The sequence below is a fragment of the Antechinus flavipes genome, chromosome 2 (genome assembly GCF_016432865.1).
Source record: "Antechinus flavipes isolate AdamAnt ecotype Samford, QLD, Australia chromosome 2, AdamAnt_v2, whole genome shotgun sequence".
Taxonomy (NCBI): Eukaryota; Metazoa; Chordata; class Mammalia; order Dasyuromorphia; family Dasyuridae; genus Antechinus; species Antechinus flavipes.
The window spans coordinates 603,173,495-603,199,149 of NC_067399.1; the positions used below are offsets into that span (position 1 = coordinate 603,173,495).

The following is a 25,655-nucleotide window of genomic DNA, read 5'->3' on the forward strand; positions in this document are numbered from 1 at the left end:
TTTATATAAATTCAAGATTCCATTGAGTCTCTAGCTCATAGGCAAGTTGTTCTATGATCTCCTCTATGTAGCATATAGGTACAGAATTCTATTGGAAAGTGCTGATACATAGAAAAAGAAAACAGCAGCCGCTTATACTATTTGTTCTTTTTCTTACAAATGTATTTTTGCTGTAGGTTGACATAACATAGATTCTGCCAGTTCAGACTTAATACTAATTGGGATCTCTTGGAATTAAAATTTTGTGTATATGTAAGTGATAATGAAATATAATATGGTGTGAATTACACACAGTTTTGTAAAGTAGACTCAATTTGTATTAGACTGACACCAATTAAGCTATAGGAACATAATCTTTCAGGAAACAAGTAGATTTATCTGACTTTCATTAAAAAGGAAGCCCCCATCAGGAAACATCAATAGCAGTCAGACTGCCTGATTGGAATTTTATCTTTATCTCTCTAAACATCTTTGAATTCAGTTTAAAAAAAAAACAAGGTAGACTTTATTAATTTATCCTCATGTGATCACATTTGACACTGAGCTTTTCAGCTTGCTCTTTTGCTTTCTATATAAACAGAACCTTAATGTATTTTCTGCACACGTTTGCATGAGATACTAACAATGAAGACATAAATTTCAAATAAGTATTTAACCAATTCTGGTTAAAAACAGATAGCCTTTCTGGAACAGGAAACTAATTTTAAAAGATCTAATTGTGCATATCACCAGATAATTCTATGAATATGTTTTTGGAAGAAACAAGATAAGAAGCATATTATTAGGAGAAATATTTTGTTTTCCATGAGAATTGCTTATTCCTCTAAGATTCTTCTCTTGATGACAGAAATGTGCAAACTGCACATTGTGACAAGAGCTAGATGCTAGCCCTTGAATCAACACTGTGAAATTCAAAAAAATGCCTCTAAAGTATGATTACGAATCAAATTTTAAAATAAATTGGCGTGAGATAGAGGTGGGAGGGAGGATAACTACTTTTGTTTCTCTTATTGTCTAATTTTAGAACAAATTAATGAAAACATAATCTATACAAGCAACATGGATATTGGACAAATAGGTGGGGGTGGTAAGCTGGATTTGGGAAAGCCAAAAAAAGGCATCTGGAACCATGATGTTAAGTAAACAGAAGTCAAGTCAGGTCAACAAGCATTTATTAAGCACTTCGTATAATAGGAACTGTGCTAAGTTAGAAAGAAAACATTGAGGGATAGGAAGACCCTGATTTTGACACAGGACTCTCACCATTTTGAGTCATCAAGGACTGGAGAGTATCATTCATAGAAATTAGGATTCAATGAAGATGGTCAAAAAGAGATAAATAAGAGACAGAAGAGAATTTACAGCAGGGAGGAAGGCTATTAATGCCTTTCTATTGATATGGAGCTAATGACTGGCCTTCCTGGTCAGATAGGGCAATAGCTATTTCACATAGTCAATACTAGAACAAGTGGGTATAATATAGTGATTTCCACACCTGGCAGCTCCAGACAACTTTGATCAAATGCCATCATTTCTTGCCAGATCTACTAAGTTTTATAATTCCCACGCATCATGGATATTCGACTAAGTTGGGCAAGCAGTTTATAATTTCTTTCCAAATATGTATATATTTGGTTTTGTCTGTCCTGGAAGACTTCCTAACTAAAAACTGAAAATATTGACGATATTCCAAAGAAATATTTTTATGCTTTACCTGGAAGCTACATCTTCAAAGCAGCCAATATTGTGTGAATACTTCAACAGTTACTCATGCTATATTTGTGTAAGAACTTGTTTAAAATGAAAAAATCAGGCTACTATTTAAATTTACTACCTACATGATACCAAAAAACAAATTTGGCTGGATCTTTGGTCAAGTCCATGAAAATAATTTTATATATATTTTAGTGTACATAAGACTTTCCAAAGTGAATGTTTTCTTTTCTCATTTTCCTGAATTTTTTTTTTTAAATGAAAGCAGAAATGAAGAAGGATTTCAGGAGGTCCTGGACTGTAAAATGAGGGTGCTTGACTGGATCATCTCTAAATTCCTTCCATAATACTCTGACTAATACCAGTTGTGAGATACTGAGCAAGTCACTAAATTTCTTAAGTGGCAGGCAACTTTCTAGGATAGATAAGTTGGCTTTTTTTTGTTTTTTGTTTTTTGGTTTTTTTTTTTCATAAATTAAAGGGAGTTTCAGCCTAGGATTTCCCTACACTATTGAAGTGAGTTTCTGGCTTCCCCTTCCTCCCCTCTTCCCTGCCCCAAGCAAAAAAGAGCATGTTGAAGATAATGAAATTATTTGCTTTCATAGAAAGGCCTTTTTAATCTGTCTGATAAGGTTATTCAAAAGACTTCATTGGTCTGTCTCAATCAGTAATCTATCAGTTCTGTGCTTTATAATAATGGAGTTTCCATGATTTATTATTTTTTTAATGAAAATAATTCAGCCATTGATAAAGCTCCCAGGTACAGAGAACATTTATCTAATCAAATAATAAACCATCAAGAGATCTTTTCATTCAAGCAGTTGAATAGGTGTGTAGAAAATTAGCAGTGCCAGTTGTGGCCAGGTTGGCAATCACAGTGTGTGTGATTCATAAACTGTTCTTCGAAGGCAAGCTTGTTCATGGTTTGTGGGTCTGTTAACTTTTCTTGTTCCTCTGAAAGAGCAATTTCAGGATTGTTTGAATGAGCAAAAGCCTAATCTAAATCTGATCTTAAAACACTATAAATGAGAGGCAAAGCTGTTAACTTCAGTGAAAGGGAAATCCTTGGGGTCAGGAAACCCAGAGCTCACCGGCTGCATTTCATTAACAAACAGATGCACATTCACTCATTCAAATTGGTTGTGAGATCATTTCTCCTTTTACAGAAAACACCAGGTGGCTGCTGTGAAAGGTGACAGTGAATCACTGTGCCTGCCAGGGTTAGCTTTCATTTGTTTAGAAAGCTCATCATTGTCTAACTATCATTGGTTTCAGACTAATACTAGTAAAATATCTTAAATTCAATTAATCTGAGATTATGCGTCAGGGAGTTTGATTTTCATTCAAGATTGACTCATTTGATAATTGCAGCAGTCTGACCATTAGGCAGTTTTCTTGTATTTCACTGGGCCTCAGTTTCCACATCCATAAGAGAAGGGGATTAGCACTCTAAGGTCCCTTCCAACACAGATATTCTGAAATTCTACCACCTTAATCTCTTTCTTGTTTAATATGACCATTTAGCACATGTGGACAAATGACTTTTTGTTAGTAAAAGGGGAGGTGACATTATATAGTGGAAAGAGCACTGGCTTTGGAGTCAGAGGACCTGGGTTCAAAACCTACCATTGATGTTTATTATTACCTGGTGTGATGTGGGGCAACTTGCTGTATCTCCTTGTGCCTCACTTTTGTTATCTGTAAAATGAGAGGATTGGACTGAATGACCTCTAAGATCCCATTAGCTCTATCTAGATCGATGAGCCTAATAAGACTCATACAGAAGTTTTTTGTTTATGATCTTATCTAATTTATTCATGTGTTTAGCTTTAAATTCTGTGTTATTATCTTCTATTTTTGATAATTAAGTTTTGTTGTACTCAATAAATTGAAAGACATTTTAAGAAAAGTGGAATTTACCTCTACATGTATGACTTTGAGCATTTGGACTTTTCCTCTGATAGTTTAGTGATATGAGTGAGTTCTTAGTACATCTTAATATTTTGCACGCTTGTGCATCTCTAAGTATTAATAGGGATGTTACTTAGAATGTCAAATTCATCTCTATAATTCTAAAAATTGAGGTCTAGGGATACCACCATCTGAGTAAAAAAGCAGTTGTTTTAGACACATTTCCATATAAAATTGGCAGTCTTTTCATTGCTGAGTATTCTTGGTCAAGTTATAAGAGAAAAACCAAACCAGTAGAAGTTCATCTCTAATCCAAATTCAAGCAATTTTATTACCTTTGCATGAGTATTACTAACTAGACATAACAAATTGCTTCAACACCTCCAGTCCTATCCATTAAACTTTTGTTTCAGTTTTGTTATTTTTACTATGTGAAGTAATTATCCTTAATGTAATGAGACTATGCTTGGCAGTCTATATTTTCATCAAAATAATTCAGCCAATACTAATGCCACTTGTTGAATTTTTTTCGAAAGACAAAATAAGAAATTATTCTTTAGTGTTTCTAGCTATTACCTTTCTGCTCACAGAACTATTTGAGAACAGTGGTTCTCAAATTATGACTGTTGACCTTTAAATGATACATTTTTTTCTTGATTACCAATATTATAATATAGTGTTATCACAGAATTTAAAAAATTACATATGACAGCTACAAAGGGAGCAGAACAGATCCTTTTATTCTCATGTATTTCTTTATCCAGTGAGGTTCATTGAACCTGTGAGATTACACCTGCCAGTAATACTTGGAGTAGAATTGGGCTGGTTCTTTTTGTTTCCTCCAGTTCTGGCAGCCACAGTGGATATTTTCTTCTTTAAAATGAACAACAGCAGCTAAAGGTTAATGAATGGGACTGAAATCATAGTTGGTTCATCCTTTACTTTGCAATGAAGTATATAAACCTCTCACTTCCATAATTCATTCTACTAGTGTCTGGTTCCAGTCATGTCTCTACACACAATACCCATGCTTTCACAATCTCTCACAGTCCTAAACATTGTCATAGGAGTATTTAGAAGAAAGTTACCCAAGACTGGGAGAGGAGATCACAGGACAGAATTGTCATTAATATTCTATCACCATCTTGGTTCTGTAAGGACTTCATATCGAAAATATCCCCAGTCAATTTGATCTAGCTGGTCAGTAGAAGAAAAAACCAATCAACCAACCAAAACAAAACAAAACAAAAACACCCATCAACAACAAACAACCTGTTTAGATGTATTTAAAAAATTAGTTACCATAATAAGTTTTGCTTTCCAGTTCTTAATCATGTAAATCTATCTATGATGAAAGCATTGCTTCAGCCAGTCATAATCAGCCAACCTTTTAATGAACAGGGAATATTAATGTCTTTTCAAGATCAAACTGATTGACTATAGAATGTTTTCGGAAGTTTATCTGATGGAAAGTTACTCCGCTGGGAACCTTTCATTGATACTGCCTGATCTAGAAGCTGAATCTCACAAGGGCATGCATAGTAGTGAAATGTAGGCAGTCTAACAAAGGTGATCAAATGCACATCCATTATAAAGTAGGAAAACCTAGAATGAAATCCAACATCTGCTTCCCTCTTCTCTTTTTCTATCATATGTGTGCTGAAGAAGCAGGATCCTGTTAAATAATGACTCTGTTCATGCTTGTTCTGCTTAAATGTTTTTTTATTCCTGATAAATGGATATGATAAACAGACTTCTCATATAGTCTATTTAATGGCAAACTGTACCCCTATCTAACTTCATTGTTTCCTGCACAGGTGCACAATGATAGATTTTTCATGGGTTGTGTCTCACAGTTTTCCCATCCATTATCATGACTCTTCACATTTTCTCATAGTTATTTGTGTTCATCATTTACCCAAAAAAAAAAAAAAAAGCAAACATAAAAAACCCATTGCTCTCCCTTCCCATCCTTCCCAATGTACGCGCACACACACACACACACACACACACACACACACAATTGACTCATTCATGAACTGGACTGATGTGATCTTTTGTCTTATGATTAATGTTTACTTTTTTTAATTAACAACAATTCCACAGAGAGAGGCTGCACTCCCAGCAGATGTCCCCATCTCTAAAACTGCCTTGTATTCTCGCCTTGGGACCTCTGAGTCGGAGAAACCTCCAGCCCTTCTTTATCAGCAGTCGGATTTAGATGCTTCACTGAGAATCGCTAGAGAAGAGGTATTTCCAGTGTGGGATTTGGAGAAGCCCTTCAGGAGTCCCATTAACAATCCGGTTCCCACAACTTATAAACAAAGGCTGCCTCTGACAATTTTATTTTTACTTTGGATACCATGGGCGGAGGGATGGATGAGGAAGCTAGGTTTTGATGGTTTTGACACAATCACTGTGAAATAGATCCATGGGATTTAACTGGATTTGTGACCAGAAATATTCCCAGTCTCCCTTCTCTGTGATCAGACATTGCCCAATATAAATTAGATATGTCATATATAAACTATATATCTATCTATGTGTAGATAGATATATAGATATTATTTGTCTCACCCAGTGTTCCCTAGTCACAAGTGCAGCTTGGTTAGAATAAACTATTCCTCTCAAGAGAGGTTTAATTGGATTGCTTTTTTGTTTCCCCATGTATCTTGTTCTATAAACATTATTTGGGTCTAAACTAACATATTTAATATTTTCTTCTCCAATACTAGATTATCACCAAGGAAAGAGAGGTCTCAGAATGGAAAGACAAGTATGAAGAAAGTAGACGAGAAGTGATGGAAATGAGGTCAGTGATTAAGTCCGAGAGCCAGAATTGAAAGATATGTCTTCTTGTTGCCCTGAAAATTCTTGTGGTATGAGTAACCATTTGAGGCAGTTTGGAGTAGTGGATAGAGGGCTGGCCTCAGAATCAGGAAGACCTGAATTCAAATCCTGCCTGTGACACATGCTAGCTGTGTGACAATGGGCAAGCACTTAACTTCTCAGTGCACCAGACAGCTCTCTTAAAGACTGTAAGTTACAGGCGAGTTGTTCTTCTGTATCAGTGGAAGGCGTTTCCACACTGGAAGTTTTCCACACTGATGAAATCACAAAGCTTGAACCACTCCAAAAAGTGAGTAATCCTTATACAGTATATGTGTCATAGCTGGTTTTTTTTCTTTTATTTCTACTGAGAATATTACATGAATTATTTTTAGAAAGTCTTGTGTGCAAAATTCATTGTCTTTTTCTTTTGGGATTAGAAATAGCATGTTTGTTTTGTTCAGACATGTGGTTTCTCAGTGTAGGGAACCCTCAGTGAGAAAATTCCCTCCATTAATACAGATCACAACTGTTTTGCAATTTATAGTCATGGAGACTCACCAGAAGCAATGAGAGGGTCTGTCTAAGATGGGATTTGAATCCAGATCATTCTGATTCTTGGGTTCTTCCTCTATTCGGTATTCTATATGGCTTCTGTGGTATATATGGAATTTCTTCACATTAAGGCTTTTCAAAGTAAAACTGTTAAGTTCACTTTAAACCTCAACCCCTAAATCAACACATTATTTGTTACTATTTTATTGAACAAACAAGGCAGCTAGACTTTAATATAGATTGTTTTCTTTCTCTTATATGCATTAGGTAGCAAAAATATCTCTTTTATATGAAATGTTTTGTTTGTTGCATTGTTTTTCAATTTTTTTCAATGAATTTCTTTCTTTTTCATATCTATTTTGTAAGGAGTTAGATGCTTTTTCCATTCTTCAGATAATTTCTGGTTTTCCTTTTCTATAATCTCTTGCAAAGATCTCATTTTCTTTTCCCATTTTTCTTCTAACTCTTGTAAGATCATTTTTGAATTCTTCCAAGAGAGCCTTATGAAATGGGGACCAATCATATCAAACTTTGGGGCTGCATCTGGAGCTGACTTGCCTTTAGGATCCTCAGGGTTGAGGTCTGTTCTCTTTCACCATAGAAGTTGTCTATGGTCAGAGTTCTTTTTGCTTTTTTGCTCATTTTTTGAAGGGTAAAGGTCTACTCTTAAAGCAAAGGAGTGATAGCTGTTTTACTTTGCCCTGGGGCAGTTCTGCTGACTGACTTTGGGTCTGGGTAAGCATGGCTGATCCTAAGTTCTTCCTGACCTCAGAGGCTCACAATTTCTCTTTTGTATTGACTTTTGGATGTTTTACAGCAAATCTGCCAAACCATCTGTTTGCAACCAGGACAGAGTGTAGCCTAAGAGCCTCACAGCAAATTTTCCAGGGCGTGGACCCCACAACGCCCTGGCTCCCACCCCAGCTCTTTGTCCCAGACTCCCTGAGCTGAGGTCTGGGCTCTCTCCCCTTACCTGATTGAAGCAGACCTGTTCTGAAGTTCTTCCAAAGCGTCTTCTTCTGGAAATTTGTCATACTCCAAATATCTGTGGGGTCTGTCACTCCAAAACCAGTTCAAAGGCTTAATCTACTGTTAATTTGAGAAAAGCTAGGAGGAGGTCACAGAAAGCTGTGTCTGCTCTCTGCCATCTTGGCTCCACTCTCGCAAAAGTATCTCTTTTTCCCTCCTATTGATGACATATGTCTTCTGATTGCTTCTTTCTGGCCACATCTGAAATTGCAAATGTCTGTTCTTAATATATGGCCTGATCTTTGGTAGTGTAACTTGTCCCATCCCTCATGGTGGGTCACAGAATAGTCACAGAAATTTGAAAAAGCAGCTATCCAGGGTACTGTGATAAGTGCCAGTGGCTCATTTCTGCTTGTCAACCATATGTCTCAGACCTGCATCTGAGATATTTATTAGTGGTGGGCAGGATGATTCCTGGTCAAGTTGATGAAAATCATCATCCTATTATTTATGTGTAGGGTACTGCCCCCCCCCCACCTTTTCAACTCCTAAATGAAAAATATTTTTAAAAGCTAGAGCTGCCTTTTAGATTTATTTGATCTAGCTTTTGTCTCAGTGTTTCTTAGGAATATTGATATTTGTTCTTTCCTTTTCCTCAACTTTTTGCCTATGATTCTCTTTTCCTAAAAAGTCCTGGTTTTTTTTTTTTAAATTGTGCTGGTTTTTTAAAAAGAAAGTTTTATGATTCTGAATAAATCCAAGCCAAAAAAAAATCCTGGGAAAATCCCAGAATGTGTCTGGTTTATTTTGTAGAATGGATTGAGTTCAGTAATTAATTCATTCTTCATAGCATACAAGAAGCTGGTTTCATCTCGTTGATGTAGCAAAGTTTAGACAGGAATGAATCAGCTGCCTGACCTGTTTTCAAGAAGAAAAACTCAAGATATGTGGTTAGAAAAGACCTTGAAGGGTGACTGTTACAATGAATGCTAGGAGCAAAGGAATTAGCTTGAAAAGATATGTCTTTTGCTCTTCTTAGAAAATACAACATGTATCTATGTGGTTTAAATTAGATTGGTAAGCCAAAATATAATAACAGAATGATTTTCCTGTGATGGGTTTTACATAAAATGGGAAATGTGGCTAATAGAAAAACTGAATGGCATAGAAGAAAGAAGTTTTGTTTTGGAGTCAGAAGACCTGGAAAATCTCATTAATGCTTTGAGCCCTTAGAGTTTTTATTTGTTTATTTTTGTTGTTATTGTTTGTTTAGTTAAATGGAAATAATACAGTTTGTACTATCTATTCTAGGACTGCAATGAGAATTATAGGATATAATTGAATGTATGTCATAACCATAATGCAATGGTTATTGTGACTTATAATGATGATGGTTCTCTTTCTTACTGGAATAAGAAATTTTAGTTTAAGTTTATTATTAGGAAGTAATCTAGCAATAATTGTGAAATTGTTACATGGTCAACATCAGTGAATGAAATATGTGTGTGGGAAACACAGGGAGTAACTACTCAGGAAATGCAAGTAGTTTAACTTGATTGTCGTAGACATAGGCTGTCATTAAGCAAAGAAATGGGAGATAAGTTTGAAGTGGTAGGAAGGGGCTGGATCATACTGGAAGTTAAATGCCAAATTAAGATGTTTGAACTCCTTTGAAGATAACATGGAGCTCCTAAAATTTTCTGGAATAAGTGGATGGGATGAATGTTTAGAATTGTTTTTATGAAAATTTATAATTTTATGAAAATTATTGCAATCAGAAAAATGTAAACACTATTTTATTGAATGATATTTCTATAAGTTGCTTCCTTGTTAGAGATATTAGCCCAAGTCTTAGCCATAAATATTCATTATCAGTGTCATAACTGCCTAAGACTTCTTGGCCTCATGAAATAAAATCATTTGTCATAAGGATCAGGAAGACCCCTGGAAAACATGTTTACTAATTTAATTTCTCTTACAGGAAAATAGTGGCAGAGTATGAAAAGACCATCGCTCAGATGATAGGTAGGTAATAACTTTCTGATGGGTATCATCCTCATATCCTGATTTTTAAAAAGCTTTGTGGGGAAATATGTCTGAAGATTATGTCAATCATCAAGCTCCAAATTCCAGTAAAAGAACTAAGGATACAATAAGGTATCATAAGCCTCTCACATTCTAGTTTCTGTCCCACCAAATGATCTCTACTATAGAAAATATGCTTACCTCAAAGAAATAACTGATTTGGAAAATCCACTTTGATAGGCAAACATCATTAAAGTGCCTTTTTATACAACCTATAGCATGTGAATGAAAAATTAATTGTTTTCCTGAAATAATGATATAATCTTTATGACTGCTGTTTAATCCAGCTAAACTACCTGATCAGGAATAGAGTTGGGCCAGTATTCTATGATCTACGTGCCCTCTTTGTTCATATGAAAGAACAAATTTAGGTTACAGTAGATTGCATTCATTCCAGGCTATCTTTAAAGGAAAATAAATCTTTAAGAGACATACTGGCCAGATCTATTTTATTCTAGTTCTAAGTCTTAGGAAAAGACCCAATTCATACCTTCAAAGTTTAGTCTCAATCCTTCACCATAAAGCTTAGCTCCTGTCAAGTGGTGTTCTCGAGAAGCCTTAGCATCATTTCCTCACCAAGTAAAAACTTTGTGTGAATACAGTAATATCTGGACGAACTGTAATGCAAATTAACTGAAAACAAAACAGGAAAGGTATTTCATTTAATTTCCTCTTATTGAGAAATTTTTTTACTATGATTTAAGTCCCCTTCTTTAGTAAATATAGTATCATAAACAAGGCAAATTTTGGGTGATTAAACATTTTTTCAGGACATCTGATCACCATTTAATGTTAATTATTACTGTACAGTATTGTGCATATAACAGGTTTCGCATTAACCACAAAAAGATACCTTTTAGTCTAAATCAATGCTATTAGATATTTTCTTGTTATTGGTCTTCTTCCTCCTGAGAAAGGGGAGTGTGAAGATGTGGAACTGATTAATAGAAGATTATGTTGCTGCATTCCAAGTAATGAAGGTTTTACTGTGTGATGACATGATGAAAAGTTGCCTTTGGTGGACGATAGGAAAACCTTTTTTTTTTTAATATCTTTTTATTGATAGAACGCATGCCAGGGTAATTTTTTACAGCATTATCCCTTGCATTCATTTCTGTTCCGATTTTTCCCCTCCCTCCCTCCACCCCTTCCCCCAGATGGCAAGCAGTCTTTTACATGTTGAATAGGTTACAGTATATCCTGGATACAATATATGTGTGCAGAACCGAACAGTTCTCTTGTTGCACAGGGAGAATTGAATTCAGAAGGTATAAATAACCTGGGAAGAAAAACAAAAATGCAAGCAATTTATATTCATTTCCCAGTGTTCTTTCTCTGGGTGTAGCTGCTTCTGTCCATCTTTGATCAATTAAGGCTCTCTTTATCAAAGAGATCCACTTAGGAAAACTTTTAAAATAATAATTGCAAAAATCTCACCCGGCCTAAGATTAATATAATAATAGCTTTGGCATCTGAGAAGAAGGCATTAGTTTTACCATTTGCCATTCTGATGAGCTGATTTAAAACAGAGGGTCCATTCCCTTCAGTGACTTCGAGAGGGGAAAATAGCTAAATGTTCTATATTTGTGCTAATTTATTATTTATTATTCTAACAATTTATGATGGCAAATGGAGCTTCATCCTTTCTTGAGTTAAATGTTATTGAAAGTGATAACATAGAAGGTTAGTGTCCTCTATTATCTAGTGTTTGGCAACTTACTAAGGCCCAAAGGTCTTCTGATAAAACCTTTTGATGTGAGCACATCAGTAAAACCCATTATCATTTATCTCTTCACAGATGAGTGATAGCTTCTTAGTATTGCTTTTAGTGTGGATTATAAGCAAATATTGAAATAAAGGGGGAGTTTCTGCTTGTTAATGAAATTCTGCCCAAAGGCACCTTTTGTTTCTACAGCTGTTTTTTTTTTTTTTTTAATAAGCTTCCTTGCTTGCTTCTTTACCCCTCCCCTACACACACACACACACACACAGAAAAAAAATAAAACAAATAAAAAAGAAAATGAGACAAACATTCTGATTTGTGGCCTGCCCTAGTTGATACAAAAGGTATTTCTCATACTGCTGTCTTCTTTATAGCATAATCTCCTGAGATATTTTATCCAGCCAATGAGTATTTCTCTCTTTCCCTCTCCATTCAGTCTCATGGAATATGGACAGATCTAGGCAAAAATGATGAATTCTAATTAAGCTTTTCTAAAGAATCAGAATTTTTTCTTTCATAATATTTTAAGTCTCCTTTCATCCTGCACTGATACCAGAGTTTATAAATGTATCACCCGAAGATCTATATTACCAGGCAACATGGAGACAGTATTACTTAGATAAATCTATGACCATTTGTAGATATTTTCAAATCTTTCTCCCAATGTCTGGTGTTCTAATTACTTTCCTGCACTCAGTCTGATTTTCTTAAGATTTCTGTTTGTCTTTTGGAAGTATTGGTCCCTTTGAAAAGAAAATTCCATTGTGTGTTCCACCCTCCATTCCTGAATTTTTATTCATGCACATCCATCTGCTTTTTCACTTTTTACAACTTTTATTTAAAAAATCAGAAACATAGAAACATCGATCATGTAGATAATTGATTAAAGGTCACTGTTGCATTTAGAGCTCTTTTTGGAACAATGGTGTGATACTCATTTAACTGAAAATTGAAACAGACTTGATAACAAGGCTGTTTTCTAGGGATCTCTAAGCACTGCATGAAGTTCTGTATAGAAAAAAAAATTTCATTTTATGTCGATTCCATGGCTCTGTTTCTGTTTTCATCCATTCATCCTACAAATAGATCTTGCATGCTTCTGTTTCTGTTTTCATCCATCTTTGACATTTCTATCTATAAGCATTTTGCATGACTAACAATTGATGCCGAAGGGAAGCTTGGAGCCACAAAGTCAGGGTTCAGGACTATAATAAAACTTGTTCAAAATAAAACCAGCTTCCTTAGGCAGACAGGACCTTTGTGGCTGTAACCAATGCTTCTGTCTGTCTTTACCAAATCCTTTGTGTTCCCAGATAACTGCATGTAATGACAGAGTTCTCTTGCATCCTCATTTCAATTTCTGCCATTTTCGACTTCCACCAGAATTTGTTTTAAGTGTTAACACTTCTTAAGCCTATATATTAACAATGCAAGATTAAAAAGAAAAACTTTTGTGCTTTCTGCATTACAGGTTGTTTTGCTGTTTTTTTTCTGCTTTCCTAACAATTTCCCTGATTATCTGTTTTGCTTTCGTTTTTGTTGCTTCTTGCTATTTGCTTGCAAAACAAAAAAGGCAAGCCTGGTAAGTAACGCTTCTCCCCCACTGCATTAAGCATCTCTGAATCTTGTCTGGCTGTCTTTGCTTTTATTTTGTGTACTTGCTACATTCCCTGAAACTTTTGATAAGCATTTAACTCCATTACCAGAGCTAATGTACACCTTTATATAATTTTTATAAATATTTAATTCCATCATTGGGGCTCTTGTATAACTAAAGATGGAACAAATAGGAGTCATAGTTGTCCTGTCCTTTCTAGCACCTGTCAGACTTAAGGGCCAATTTTCTGACTGAAAAATGTAATCACAAACACAAGCTCATGTTTGTAAATAATTACATCTTCAGCATCATGGGAACAGAAAATTCTATTTTAGAATTGAGGCTGGAATGATATTAGGCAAAGCTTGTAAAACTAAGTCCAACACAAGAGTTTTAAAAAAAATTTTTTTTGACAAATTTTAAAGCAGAATGAAATTTAAATAAAGCCAAAATATATGTTTTGGTATCTAGGGAAGAAAAATATTAAACTACTTGGAGGGGAAAGCAATTTGACCTTTGCAGCAACTCCAAATATCCTTTTATTTATTGTGACTCTTGATAAAACTTTAAAGAGTTAATAGGGGATTCTAGATCTCTCCTTTTTTTGTCTCATTAGAGGCTGATCTCTTTATTTCATAGCTTACTAGAACTTTGCAATATGGGGCATGTGTGCTATGGAATTGTGGTATAGCAGTTGTAACAAGGTTCCTCTAGGATTTCTGGTAATGAATTTGGCTCAAATTTGTAACATTTAACAATTGAAAGAGACCTAGAGCAAATGTAGTTCAACTTTCTAAAAAGGATGAGGAAACTGTGGTCCGACATGATAAAATGACCTACCTAGGGTTCACATAGGCGAGAAAGCAGCAGAGATGGATGAAAAGTCAGGTATCCTGGCCTTCAGCCTGCTCATCTTTCCACTGCAAGACATTGTCTTCACTTCTTAAATAGAAAAAAAAAATTGTACTGAATTCCAAAGTTCAAACAAGCTCCAGTATCTCCTGAATGTAGACAAATGAATTGCACCATATAGGGGACTGGGTTTCTATAAACATGGGGATTTAAAACATCAAATGCCTTTCTAATGCATAGCAAGAAAAAAAAGACATCTTGATATCAGCCCTTGAATCCAGTTTAAAGCAAAACTAATTACTACCTCTGTAAAATGAACTCTTTCTGGTCTCAACAAGGGCTTGTATGAACCTTTCCACTGCAGCCAAGTTTTGACTTTACTTAATGTATCTCAATACCTAGTTTGACCTGGGACTTTAGGGATGTTGCAGTTTTCACAATGGAGTCCCCAGTGTACAATTTCACATATAGCTGCTTTCTCCTGCTTTCTCCCTTCTCTTGAGTCATTTTGTCAAAGAAAAGACTAATTCAAGAAATAAAAATTCTGTGAAAAAAATAAATATTCCCAAGTGGAAAGGACACAGCAAAATTTCAATTTAACAGTTGTAAAATGATATGAGCTTATAGGACTTTAGTCCTGATAAAAAGACAAGTGTAATTTCCTGATTAGATTCTAGTCTAAAAATAATCCCAGGAAGCAGTGGTTGAAAGGAACATAAAAGCTTGTTGGCATGGAAGGACCAAAGACAGATGAATTTATCCAAGATTATCTCTTCTGGTTTCCTTCATTTGAAGCAATCTCTCACATCTAGGCCAAAAGTCAGTCTCATTTTAGAGCACTATTCCAAGAAAGCCATGTCTTAGTTTATCATAAATAGCCCAAAGCTTATGCGCTTCTTTAGGGGTTCTGATTTTGGAAAGGGCACACAGTTTCTTCTCCCTCCTCATTTATTTCCTTTTCATCTAAGTGTTGATAGAACTACCTGCACACTACAGCATAATGGGACTTTGATCCAAGGGCTGGGTTTTAGCCTAAAATGTAGTAAAGTTTTCATAGAATCAGAGCCTTTAGAAGGCATCTAATTGAACTTCTCCCTGACCAAGAACAACAAATGATCATCTCTAGTCTCTACTTGAAGATGTCTGATGTTCATTTTTTTATAACTCTAGTGGTTAAAAGGCTTTTTTCTTCACCTTGAGCCTAATATGCTTTTTTTCTGAAACTAGTTCTAGATTCTGAGGCTGAGCAGAAAAAGTTCTAATCCATATTGTAACTGATAGCATTAAAAAATTTGAAAACAGCTACTATTTTTTCCTTGAATCTTTTCTTCTTTAAGTATCCACCTTCTTTCAACTGATCTTATATGTCATACATGTATGTGTGTGTGTGTGTGTGTGTGTATTCATTCTCATTCTACCTCTCTCTTCTGGTGGCAACCCCAACTTCAAAAATCATATTTCTAGTACAAACCTTTCTCCCAAGTTCAGATAATTGAATCAATACCTTTTCACATAGATGTTAAACTAGCCCTTTGGATTTAATCTATTATAAACCAATTTTATCATCTTCTCCCTGCTACCAAAAATTGATCACTAAATTGACATCCCTGTTTTAGACAAATGATATCATTTATCTAGCCATTTGTCTTTAACACCTTGATGTTAATTTTGGCTTTTGCAATATGCCCAATTTCCAATACGTCCCATAAATTATCCATTTTTGTCAGCTCTACATCTTGACTTCCAAGAAAATCAGATTTTGAGAATTGAAAAGAGTATCATCAACTATATAATTCGACCCATACATAAAACCCCCTATCTTATAGTATAGCCTCAAATGATCATCTGGCCTCTATTAAGGAAAACACATTTAATCCTTCTCATATAGGGTAGCCCTTCACATTCCCCATGAGTCTTTTAGTCTTTCCAGACCAAATAATCTCAATGTTCAACCAGCTTTCATAACCAATCCTCAAGATATCATCAACTCAAAAGCCTTCACCATCCTTGTTGCCCTCTCTTCTTTCCTCTTTAACCCATCCTTCATATTGTTGCCAGATTGATCTTCCTTACCCATGATCTTCAGTGGCTCGCTGTTGCTTTCCTTTTTTCTTGATATTAGAGACTCTCTTCAAACTGTCAACTCCCTCTCTGTTCAGACTTACTTCCCACTATCCCTTGACTTATCCACCAGACCAGACTATGTCAGAAGGATGCTCTGTGTGATATAACTTCCGTGCCTTTGCTTATGTTGTTCGCTATGCATAGAATTCCCCTCTCTATCCTCCCATAGTTACCTTTTAAAATCCTATCCATTCTTTAAAGCTGAACTCTCATATATGAAGCCTTTCCTGATCCCCCCACCCCAGGCAATAATTCCCTTTCTAAGAAGCACATGATAAGCAGTTCTTTACAGATGAATCTTGTATCATCTTAGGGTGGTTCTTTGTGTATGTCTGAAGCGCTTGTTTTAGATTGATAGCTCTGTCACAGTAGACTGACTTACCTAACCTTACTGTCTCCCATAATGCTTATCCTAAGTGCTTAATATGTACTTAAAGTTGATTTTTAAAAAGTTACCCAGTTTCCACTTCATATCAGGCCCAGTATTCAGTTGGATAGAGTTCCTTTTATTTTTCCATTTCAAAGGGAGAATGCAGGTAGCTTTTAGAAAGTCATTCTGTCTCAAAGTGTACAGCAACAGCATATTGCTCATTAGGGTCAGTTACATGCAGCAAGACTATGAGTGAGGCAGTGTATAAGCCATAAGCTCAATTCTTTGGCTATTTCTATTTTTGAACCAGAGGATGAACAGAGAGAAAAGTCGGTCTCCCATCATACTGTCCAGCAGCTGATTGTGGAGAAGGAGCAAGCCTTGGCTGACCTCAACTCGGTGGAAAAATCTTTGGCCGATCTTTTTAGGAGATATGAAAAAATGAAAGAGGTCCTGGAGGGGTTCCGCAAGGTAGGTTTCAGGAATTGAGCCTTGTAGCTCTGAGCATTATTTGTTCAGTGAACACAGGCTGAGTTCTCCTTACCTCAATCTCATTTTCTAGTGGACATGGGAATTGTGTAAGAATATGCTCACAAGGGGAAGCTAGGTGGTGCGGTGGAGAGAGCACCAGCCCTGAAGTCAGGAGGACCTGAGCTCAAATCTGGCCTCAGACACTTAACATTTCTGGCTGTGTGATCCTGGGAAAGTCACTTAACCTCAATTGCCTCAGAGGAAAAAACAGCAAGTAGAACCAGTGTCATGATCATAGTATAAATGAGAAAAAAAAAAAAAAGAACATGCTCACAGAGTGTAAGGTCATAGATTTAGAGACATCAAGGACACAGAAGGATTCAGTAAATCGCCCAAGACTGTATAGTTGTTATGTATCTGAGGCAAGAATTGAAACCAGGTCTTATGATTTTAAGTGCAACTCTGTCCACTCTGCCACACTACCTTTTGTGTCCTGAGCTGATGTTCTGTCTTCAGTCAGGAGAAGTCTTGGTTTGAATTCTGTCCCCAACACTCACTAGTGGTGTGGGAGCCTCTGTTTCTCTCCCATGAAATAAGGAATACAAATACTGATAGTAACTTTCTCACAGCACTGCATTAGGATTGCACGAGACTCAATGAGACAACGTACTTAAAACATTTACAAATCTTTAGCTATGTACATCTAGTTCCGAATTGGCTATTGGGGACTGTGTGCAGAAAAGATTGAAGTGAAAAGTGTTAGAAATGATCATGTTGGGAAAAATAATGAGTTACTAGATGCTTCAGGGAAATAATTTTGAAAAAACAGTCAAATGTGAGTTAAAATTAGCTACAGAACTGTGGAGTCGAGTGGTTTTGTTTTTGATAGGTGGAGTGAGATCTCCAAATTACTCTTCATGCTTGTGGAGCTCTTTCTGCCTCTGGGATCTGATGTCATTTTCCTTCCTTATGTTAGAATGAAGAAGTGCTTAAGAAATGTGCTCAAGAGTATCTATCGCGTGTGAAAAAAGAGGAACAGCGGTACCAGGCACTTAAAGTACATGCAGAGGAAAAACTGGACAGGTAAATTTCTTTTCAGTATGTTGTCCTTCGTTCTTCACTTTCTCTCACCTTCCTATGTTCAATCAGTGACCAGGTCCTATTGTTTGTTGTCTTAAACCACCCCCCCCCCACTCTTTCTCTCTCTCTTCCTCTATCTCTGTCTTTTTATTTCTCTCTCTCTTTGTATCTCTCTCTTGTTCCCTCCCTTCCTCTCTCTCTCTCTCTCTCTCTCTCTCTCTCTCTCTCTCTCTCTCTCTCGCTCTCTCTCTCTCTCTATCTCTCTCTCTCTCTCTCTCTCTCTCTCTCTCTCTTCTTTTCTTTTAATAATGAGAAATTGTAAACAAGCTACCTATCCAATCACCAGAAAATGGTTGGATAAATGTAGTACTGTTGTCCTATTAAAATATACAATGTAAATCTTTTTTAAAAACACTTATACAGAGTCATGTAGAGCAAACAACTAACTGGGGAGGAGGAAGGAAGGTTTTGACTCCCTTTATGACACAGTTGATCTGCATGGACCATTTCTGACCCAATATGGTTATTTTTATATTGAGACCACAGATATGATATTTGTTAAAACTAATGCAATTGTGGATTTTAGTGAAACCAGTTTCAATGAAGGGTAACTGAGTCACAAATATATATGCCTTTTTTATAAACTTTTCTTGAGTATGCCCCTTTCTCTCCCCTGACATTATCACCATTCTGGTGCACAGATCCTCTTTATCTAGGTGATTACAGTAGCCTGCTGGTGGGTCTCCCTGTTTCAAGTCTTCTCACTTCAGTCTCTTCCATTTAGCTGTCATATAGACCTTCCTAAAACACAAGTCTGACCATCTAATTTTCTTATTTAATCATCTTCAGTGACTCCCTATCACTGAAATATAAATCAAATAAAAATTCTCTGTTTGGCTTTCAAAGCCCTTTACAACATTTCCATTCCTCTTATCCCTTCTTCCTTGTGATGCTGGCCTCCTTGCTGCTCTCCCACAAGAAGTTCCAAGTCCTGGTCTATCTCCCAGACCTAGAACATTCTGTCTTTTTTCATCTCCACCTCTGAGCTTCCCTGGCTTCCTTCAAATCTGAGCTGTAGTCACAAATTATGACTTTCTTCATGTTAATCTTTAAACCTTTCCTCTGAGATTCTCTCCAATTTATCATATATATATATATAGCTTGCATGTAGTCTCCATCATTACACTGTGATTGCCTTGAGAAGAGGGATGATTTTTTTTTTGATCCCTAGTACTTAGTACAGTGCCTATCAAAAATAAGAGGTAAATAAAAATAATTGACTGTTTTGAATTTTTATAAAAAATATCAAAATCCTTTATAGTATAGGTTTACCAACTTATCTATATAAATTTAATAAAACATTCATGTCAAAGGGATTTTTTCTTTTGCTTTTGCTTTTAAAGATAAAAACTGGTAATTTAATTTTCTTGTGGAAATCCAATAACAACAAATCAACATGACTAAAGAAGGCAGCAGGATAGCATTCAGATCCATGGAAGGGCAGAAATAACTTTATATACATACGCATAAATGTGGGTAAACATAACTTCCTAGATTGAATAAATTATTGGATGCATATGTAAACATATTTTCTTAGATGGAACAAATTAGCAAAATATATTAAAAGAAAATCCATGGAAATATTTATCTTACTCTACAAAGTTTAAATCTTTTACAGTACTACATTTATCCAACCATTTTCTGCTGATTGGATAGGTAGTTTGTTTACAATTTCTCATTATTAAAAGAAAAGGAGAGATGCTTACAAAAAGCATCTCATTGTTGAAGATGGCCACGTCCATCAGATTTGATCATCATAGAGTATTGTTGTTGAAGTATATAATGACCTTTCTTAGTTTGTAAATTAAGCTGTCTGGTCCATGCATTTGATTTGGGAGATGAGACAGGAGAGAGAACCACCCAGAAAATCAACTAACATATACTTGGTTCTGAAAGGAAAGTGATTTTCCTACTGAACAAAAAGCAAGTTTTCTTCTTAACTCAGTAACTCAGGTTGTCTCTCAAAAATATCTAAGATTTTTGAAAGTAATGTGCTTTAGGAATATTATTTGCTATGATAATAATTGGCATTAAGAAAAGAAATGTTACTTTGTCAAGGTAGTTGTCAGAGCATGTTATGAGAGACAACAAGCCCATGAAGCTTTTAGAATTATAAGAAAATACCAGAAGTAGAGTAGAGATCTTCTCAGACTCCAAATATACTTAAAAACCACTCAAGAAATAATCTTATCCCTTTTTAAAGGTAGAATATTCAGAAAAGATGGGCATTATAGACTTTTGGAATATGGAGATGGTCTCAATGTCATTTTGTCCCATGATGTCTTGTCTTCTGTTATGATGCCTTGATTATTTTTTATTATAGCTTTTTATTTACAGGATATATGCATGGGTAATTTTTCAGCATTGACAATTGCAAAACCTTTTGGTCCAATTTTTCCCCTCCTTCCCCTCACTTCCTCCCCCAGATGACAGGTTGACCAATACATGTTAAATATGTTAAAGTATATGTTAAATACAAAATACGTATACATGTCCAAACAGTTATTTTGCTGTACAAAAAGAATCAGACTTTGAAATAGTGTACTATTAGTCTGTGTAGGAAATCAAAAATGCAGGCGGACAAAATTTGAGGGATTGGGAATTCTATGTAGTGGTTCATAGTCATCTCCCATAGTTCTTTCCCTGGGCGCTGCTGGTTCAGTTCATTACTGCTCCATTGGAACTGATTTGGTTCATCTCATTGTTGAAGATGGACACGTCCATCAGAATTGATCATCATATAGTATCGTTGTTGAAGTATATAATGATCTCCTGGCCCTGCTCATTTCACTTAGCATCAGTTCCTGTAAGTCTCTCCAGTCCTCTCTGTATTCATCCTGCTGGTCATTTCTTACAGAACAATAATATTCCATCACATTCATATACCACAATTTACCCAGCCATTTTCCAATTGATGGGCATTCACTCAATTTCCAGTTTCTGGCCACTACAAACAGGGCTGCCACAAACATTTTGGCACATACAAGTCCCTTTCCCTTTTTTAGTATCTCTTTGGGATATAAGCCCAATAGAAACACTGCTGGATCAAAGGGTATGCACAGTTTGATAACTTTTTGAGCATAATTCCAGATTGCTTTCCAGAATGGTTGGATGCATTCACGACAACAATGTGATGCCTTGATTATTATGAATAAGAATCTGTTTAGGACCAGGCAGCCACTCCATCTAAAGTCTCCTTGCTGGATGTTTTCAGAGAAATCTAGGGAGGTTATTATGAACTGATACAGAATGAAATGAGCAGAAGAAGCAAGAGATCAATTTACACAATAACAACAACATTATAAAAATGAATAATTTGGAAAGAATTAAAAACTCTGGTCAAACTGTATATATAATAATGGATATCCTATTTTTTGCCTTCTTATTGAGAGAGAGGGATAGAAATAGGAAGTGTATGTGGAACTAAAAATAAAAATTAAATGAAAAAAATTTAAATAAAGAATCAACAATCTTTGATTGTTTTTGATCAGCAGAGCAGAGAAAAACCACTGAAGAATTCTACCTATCTCTTAACAGAGGGGCTTTGTTAGGAGGTGACTAGAATTCTTTAGTTGTCGTTCTCTGCAATTTAAAGTAGTTAGTACAGAAGGTCCTTATGAGTTTTGCATCTGTCTTTTTACTAACTTGTAACTGAAGTTTAACATTTTCTTTAGTGACTTAAAAGCTGGATTCTGAGCAGGGTCCATCAGCTTCACCAAACCCTTCACAGAAGGATCCATGGAGCAAAAAAAAAAAGCTGTGGTCTAGTTTAACACTCTCACTTTACAGTTGAAAAAACAGATCCAATTAAACTAAATGACTTTGCCAATACTGAACCTTCAGACTCTCAATTCAGAATTGTTTATATCATGATATATTTTTCCAGTGTGGGGACACCCCAGGAAATTTCCCAGAAGCCTTTATTTATATGATTATAGCATTACAGGTTTATTGGCTTACCCAGGGTCACACAGCCAATATTTCCTGAATTCAAGCTCTTAATTCCTCTTAATTCACTATATTCTGTAGCCTCTTGGTGATATCATATAATAAATATAATACAATATAGGATTGAATTGAATCATAGAAAGGCAAGTAGAATATTAGAGTTTCCTTAAAGCATAATATTCATCTGTAAATGAAATATTTCTCCAGAGCTAATGCTGAGATTGCCCAAGTCCGAGGAAAAGCTCAGCAGGAACAAGCAGCCTATCAGGCCAGCCTTCGGAAAGAGCAGTTGAAAGTAGATGCTCTAGAAAGAACACTGGAACAAAAGGTAATTTGTTAAGTAACTTCATTGTCTTCCCAACGTCTCTTTTGGCAGTAAGTTTCCTGATGTCCTGAGACTCTTTAATTCTCTGGTAGCCTCAACTCTACCCTTGAGCAGAGAATGTCAAAACCACGAAAGGAATAAAGGCTTCCCATTGTAACAACAGTGAACGTGAAGATTAAAAAGCCCCCTCATGTAGTCTTTCAATCCAGAAATCATAAATTCAACCAAAACCTTAGCCACTGACTATTAAGCTGAAATGCACTGGCCCGAGAGGCTCTGGAGTATTCCTGCTCAGAGGGTCCAGAGCGGGAAAGGGAAAGAGGTGTAGGGCAAGCCCTGGGTATGGGGGAGGGAGACGAGGAAATCCTGCTGTGGGCTCTGATCAGCTATGCAAACTGAGCCAGGAATTAGCCTCCCTGAGCCTCCCCGGCTTCGTCTAAAATGAAGGGGTTCTACTCAAGGAACCTCTAAGGTCCTTCGCCAACTTCAAATCTATGTTCGATCAATCTCTTTTTAAAAAGTTGTGTCTTTGTGAACCTGTTTTGGGTTTTCTTGGCAAAAATACTGAAAGGGTTTGTTATTTCCTTCTCCAGTTCATTGTACAGATGAGGAAACTGGGGCACACAGAATTAAGTGACTTGCCCAGGGTCACACAACTAGTAACTACTTAAATTCACATTTGACATCAGATCCTTCAGACTCCAAGGCTGGCATTCTATCCCATTGTGCCATCTAGCTGCCTGCTATGATCTTATAATCCTTACCAAATTATATCATATAGGAGTTCTTAATCTGGGGTCCATGGACAGATTTCAGATTATCTCTAAATACAATGAGAAAAAATTACATCTTTCTCTTTTTTAAACTAACTTGTAACTGAGGTTTAGCATTTTCTTTAGTTACTTAAAAGCTGCACTCTGAGCAGGGTCCATCATCTTCACAGACAGACAAAGGGGTCCATGGCACAAAAAGAATTAAGAATCTCTGGTCCACTCTAATGCTCTCATTTTGCACATGAAGAAACAGATCCAATTAAATTAAATGATTTTGCCAGTGCCACACAGATATTGAATCTAGTTCTTCGGATTCTCAATCCAGAATTCCATTATATCATGATATACTTTTCCAATATGGGGACACCCAAGGAAACTTCCCAGAAGCCTTTATTTTTCCAGCTGGCCTTAGAGAGAATGGGCCTACTTATCTAGTGGCATTAATCTGAATTCTGTGCTTGAAGACATCAGCATTCTAGCATTTCTTCCAAGGTTTTCCAAAGTTGCCTTTGTTAGATAACTAGGAAATATTCATTTGGAAAGTCTCAGTCTCTTATTCTCTTTAGGGCAAAAGAGCTTAAGCTGGGGTTGGTGAATTGGTTTATACACACGTGTGTGTGTGTGTGTGTGTGTGTGTGTGTGTGTGTGTGTGTGTGTGCGTGTATTTCAATATAGTAAGTTTCCCTTGTAATTTTGTGTATTTTATTTATTTGAAAACATTTTTGAGTAGGGATTCTTAGGTTTTCCTAGACTACCAAAGAGATCCGTGACATAAACAAAAGTTAAGCTTTGAAATGAAGGCAAGAGATCCAGTGAAATTAAAGGCATAAATTCAGTTTCTCATTTATTCTGTGAAGGAATGAGGGTGAACCAAGACAAAGAACTGTGATCATTTGACAATGACCAAATATTATTTAACTTTTATGATATAATGGAAAAACCCTTGTTCTGGGAATCTTTGCTCTAATTTATCATTTAGTGAGATGATTATCACTGATATTGTTGATGAAAAGAGAAGAGAATAAGCATGTATTAAAGTGCCTACTACGTACCAGGCACTGTGCTGAGTGCTTTACAAATATCTCATTTGATCCTTACAACAGTTCTGCAAGGGAGATGCTATTGTTATCCCACTTGTACAGCTGATATACAGTTGATGAGACTGGGGCAGACAGGAACTAAGTGATTTGGCCAGGATCACCTATCTAGTAATTGTCTGAGGGTGAATTTGAACTTTGATCTTCCTGACTGCAGGCTCAGTGCTTTAAACACTCCACTACCGAGCTGCTGCTTTTAGCTAGTGTAGATCACAACTCATCCATACTTCAGTAATTCGTCTTCCATATGGAGAAGATGGAATTCCTGTGGGAGAAAAAAAGCACCTTTTGGCCAACTTTCTCATTATATGCCCCTCTGAATTCAGTCCATCATCAACTCCATGCTAACATGAGGCCCTGGAATATAAGAGGAGAAGCTCTAGTATGGTTAAGTTTTAAAAGCAAGATGTCTCCTGGGGTCTTATTCAACTTTATCTGGTTAATCAAATACTTGGGAATATGTAGAATGATTCGTTTCTACTTGGGAATCAGAAGGAGCGAGGGAGAAGAGAATCTCTGGTATCTTCTAAAGATGTTGAGATAGAAAATATATGTGATTTATTAAAGTGACATGGCCAATTATTAATGCAGATTATTGTATCAGTAATCCCTCTGGTGCAAGGCACATCTCGCTCCGAAATGTTTCCAAATAATTAGAGTTGTCCCTTATGGTTGAACTGGGTGCCTCCCACTGAGATCGATTATAATCCAGTTACTTAGACAAATTGTTTGTGGAAAGATTTGCATTTAATTGACCTTTGGATGACAACTGATTTTTAATTTATAATATTGTCTAGAAAGCTTATTCAGAGTTGTTGTTGTTTTTCCCTTTCAATATAGAAAGAAGAGGAAGTTTCTCATATTTTTTGGTTCATGAAAACATAGGATTATTCTGGCTGGGGGGCTGTTGAAGTTTCTGTCAGTAATTAGTATATACTTTTTGCTTAGGAAAAAACTAGCAAACTAAGGTCTTAGAAAGATTCAAATGCCATTTTAGTTTCCTTCTACAATCACATTATCTACAATGTAGTTTAGAATCTCAATTCAGCAATCATAATTTGTTTTATTTTTTCATGTCTGGATCCAGCAGAAATAGTGTTATATAGCAGTCTACATGGAATGTCTTATTGCTTTATTTTCTGATATTTCTCAGAAATTCTTGCCAGCAAGTAA

General features: G+C 36.0%; 1 protein-coding gene across 12 annotated transcripts in view; it reads left to right on the forward strand.

Annotated features, from left to right (window-relative positions):
• Nucleotides 1–25,655, forward strand: part of TACC2 (transforming acidic coiled-coil containing protein 2) — a 228,748-nt gene that overhangs the window by 200,519 nt on the left and 2,574 nt on the right. For all 12 annotated transcript variants that reach the window (XM_051981584.1, XM_051981577.1, XM_051981574.1 and 9 more), the window contains 6 exons: nucleotides 5,731–5,874; nucleotides 6,360–6,436; nucleotides 9,959–10,002; nucleotides 17,039–17,199; nucleotides 18,176–18,282; nucleotides 22,495–22,615. In XM_051981584.1, the coding sequence (XP_051837544.1) occupies nucleotides 5,731–5,874; nucleotides 6,360–6,436; nucleotides 9,959–10,002; nucleotides 17,039–17,199; nucleotides 18,176–18,282; nucleotides 22,495–22,615 (654 nt within the window). The remainder of the gene's footprint in view (nucleotides 1–5,730; nucleotides 5,875–6,359; nucleotides 6,437–9,958; nucleotides 10,003–17,038; nucleotides 17,200–18,175; nucleotides 18,283–22,494; nucleotides 22,616–25,655) is intronic.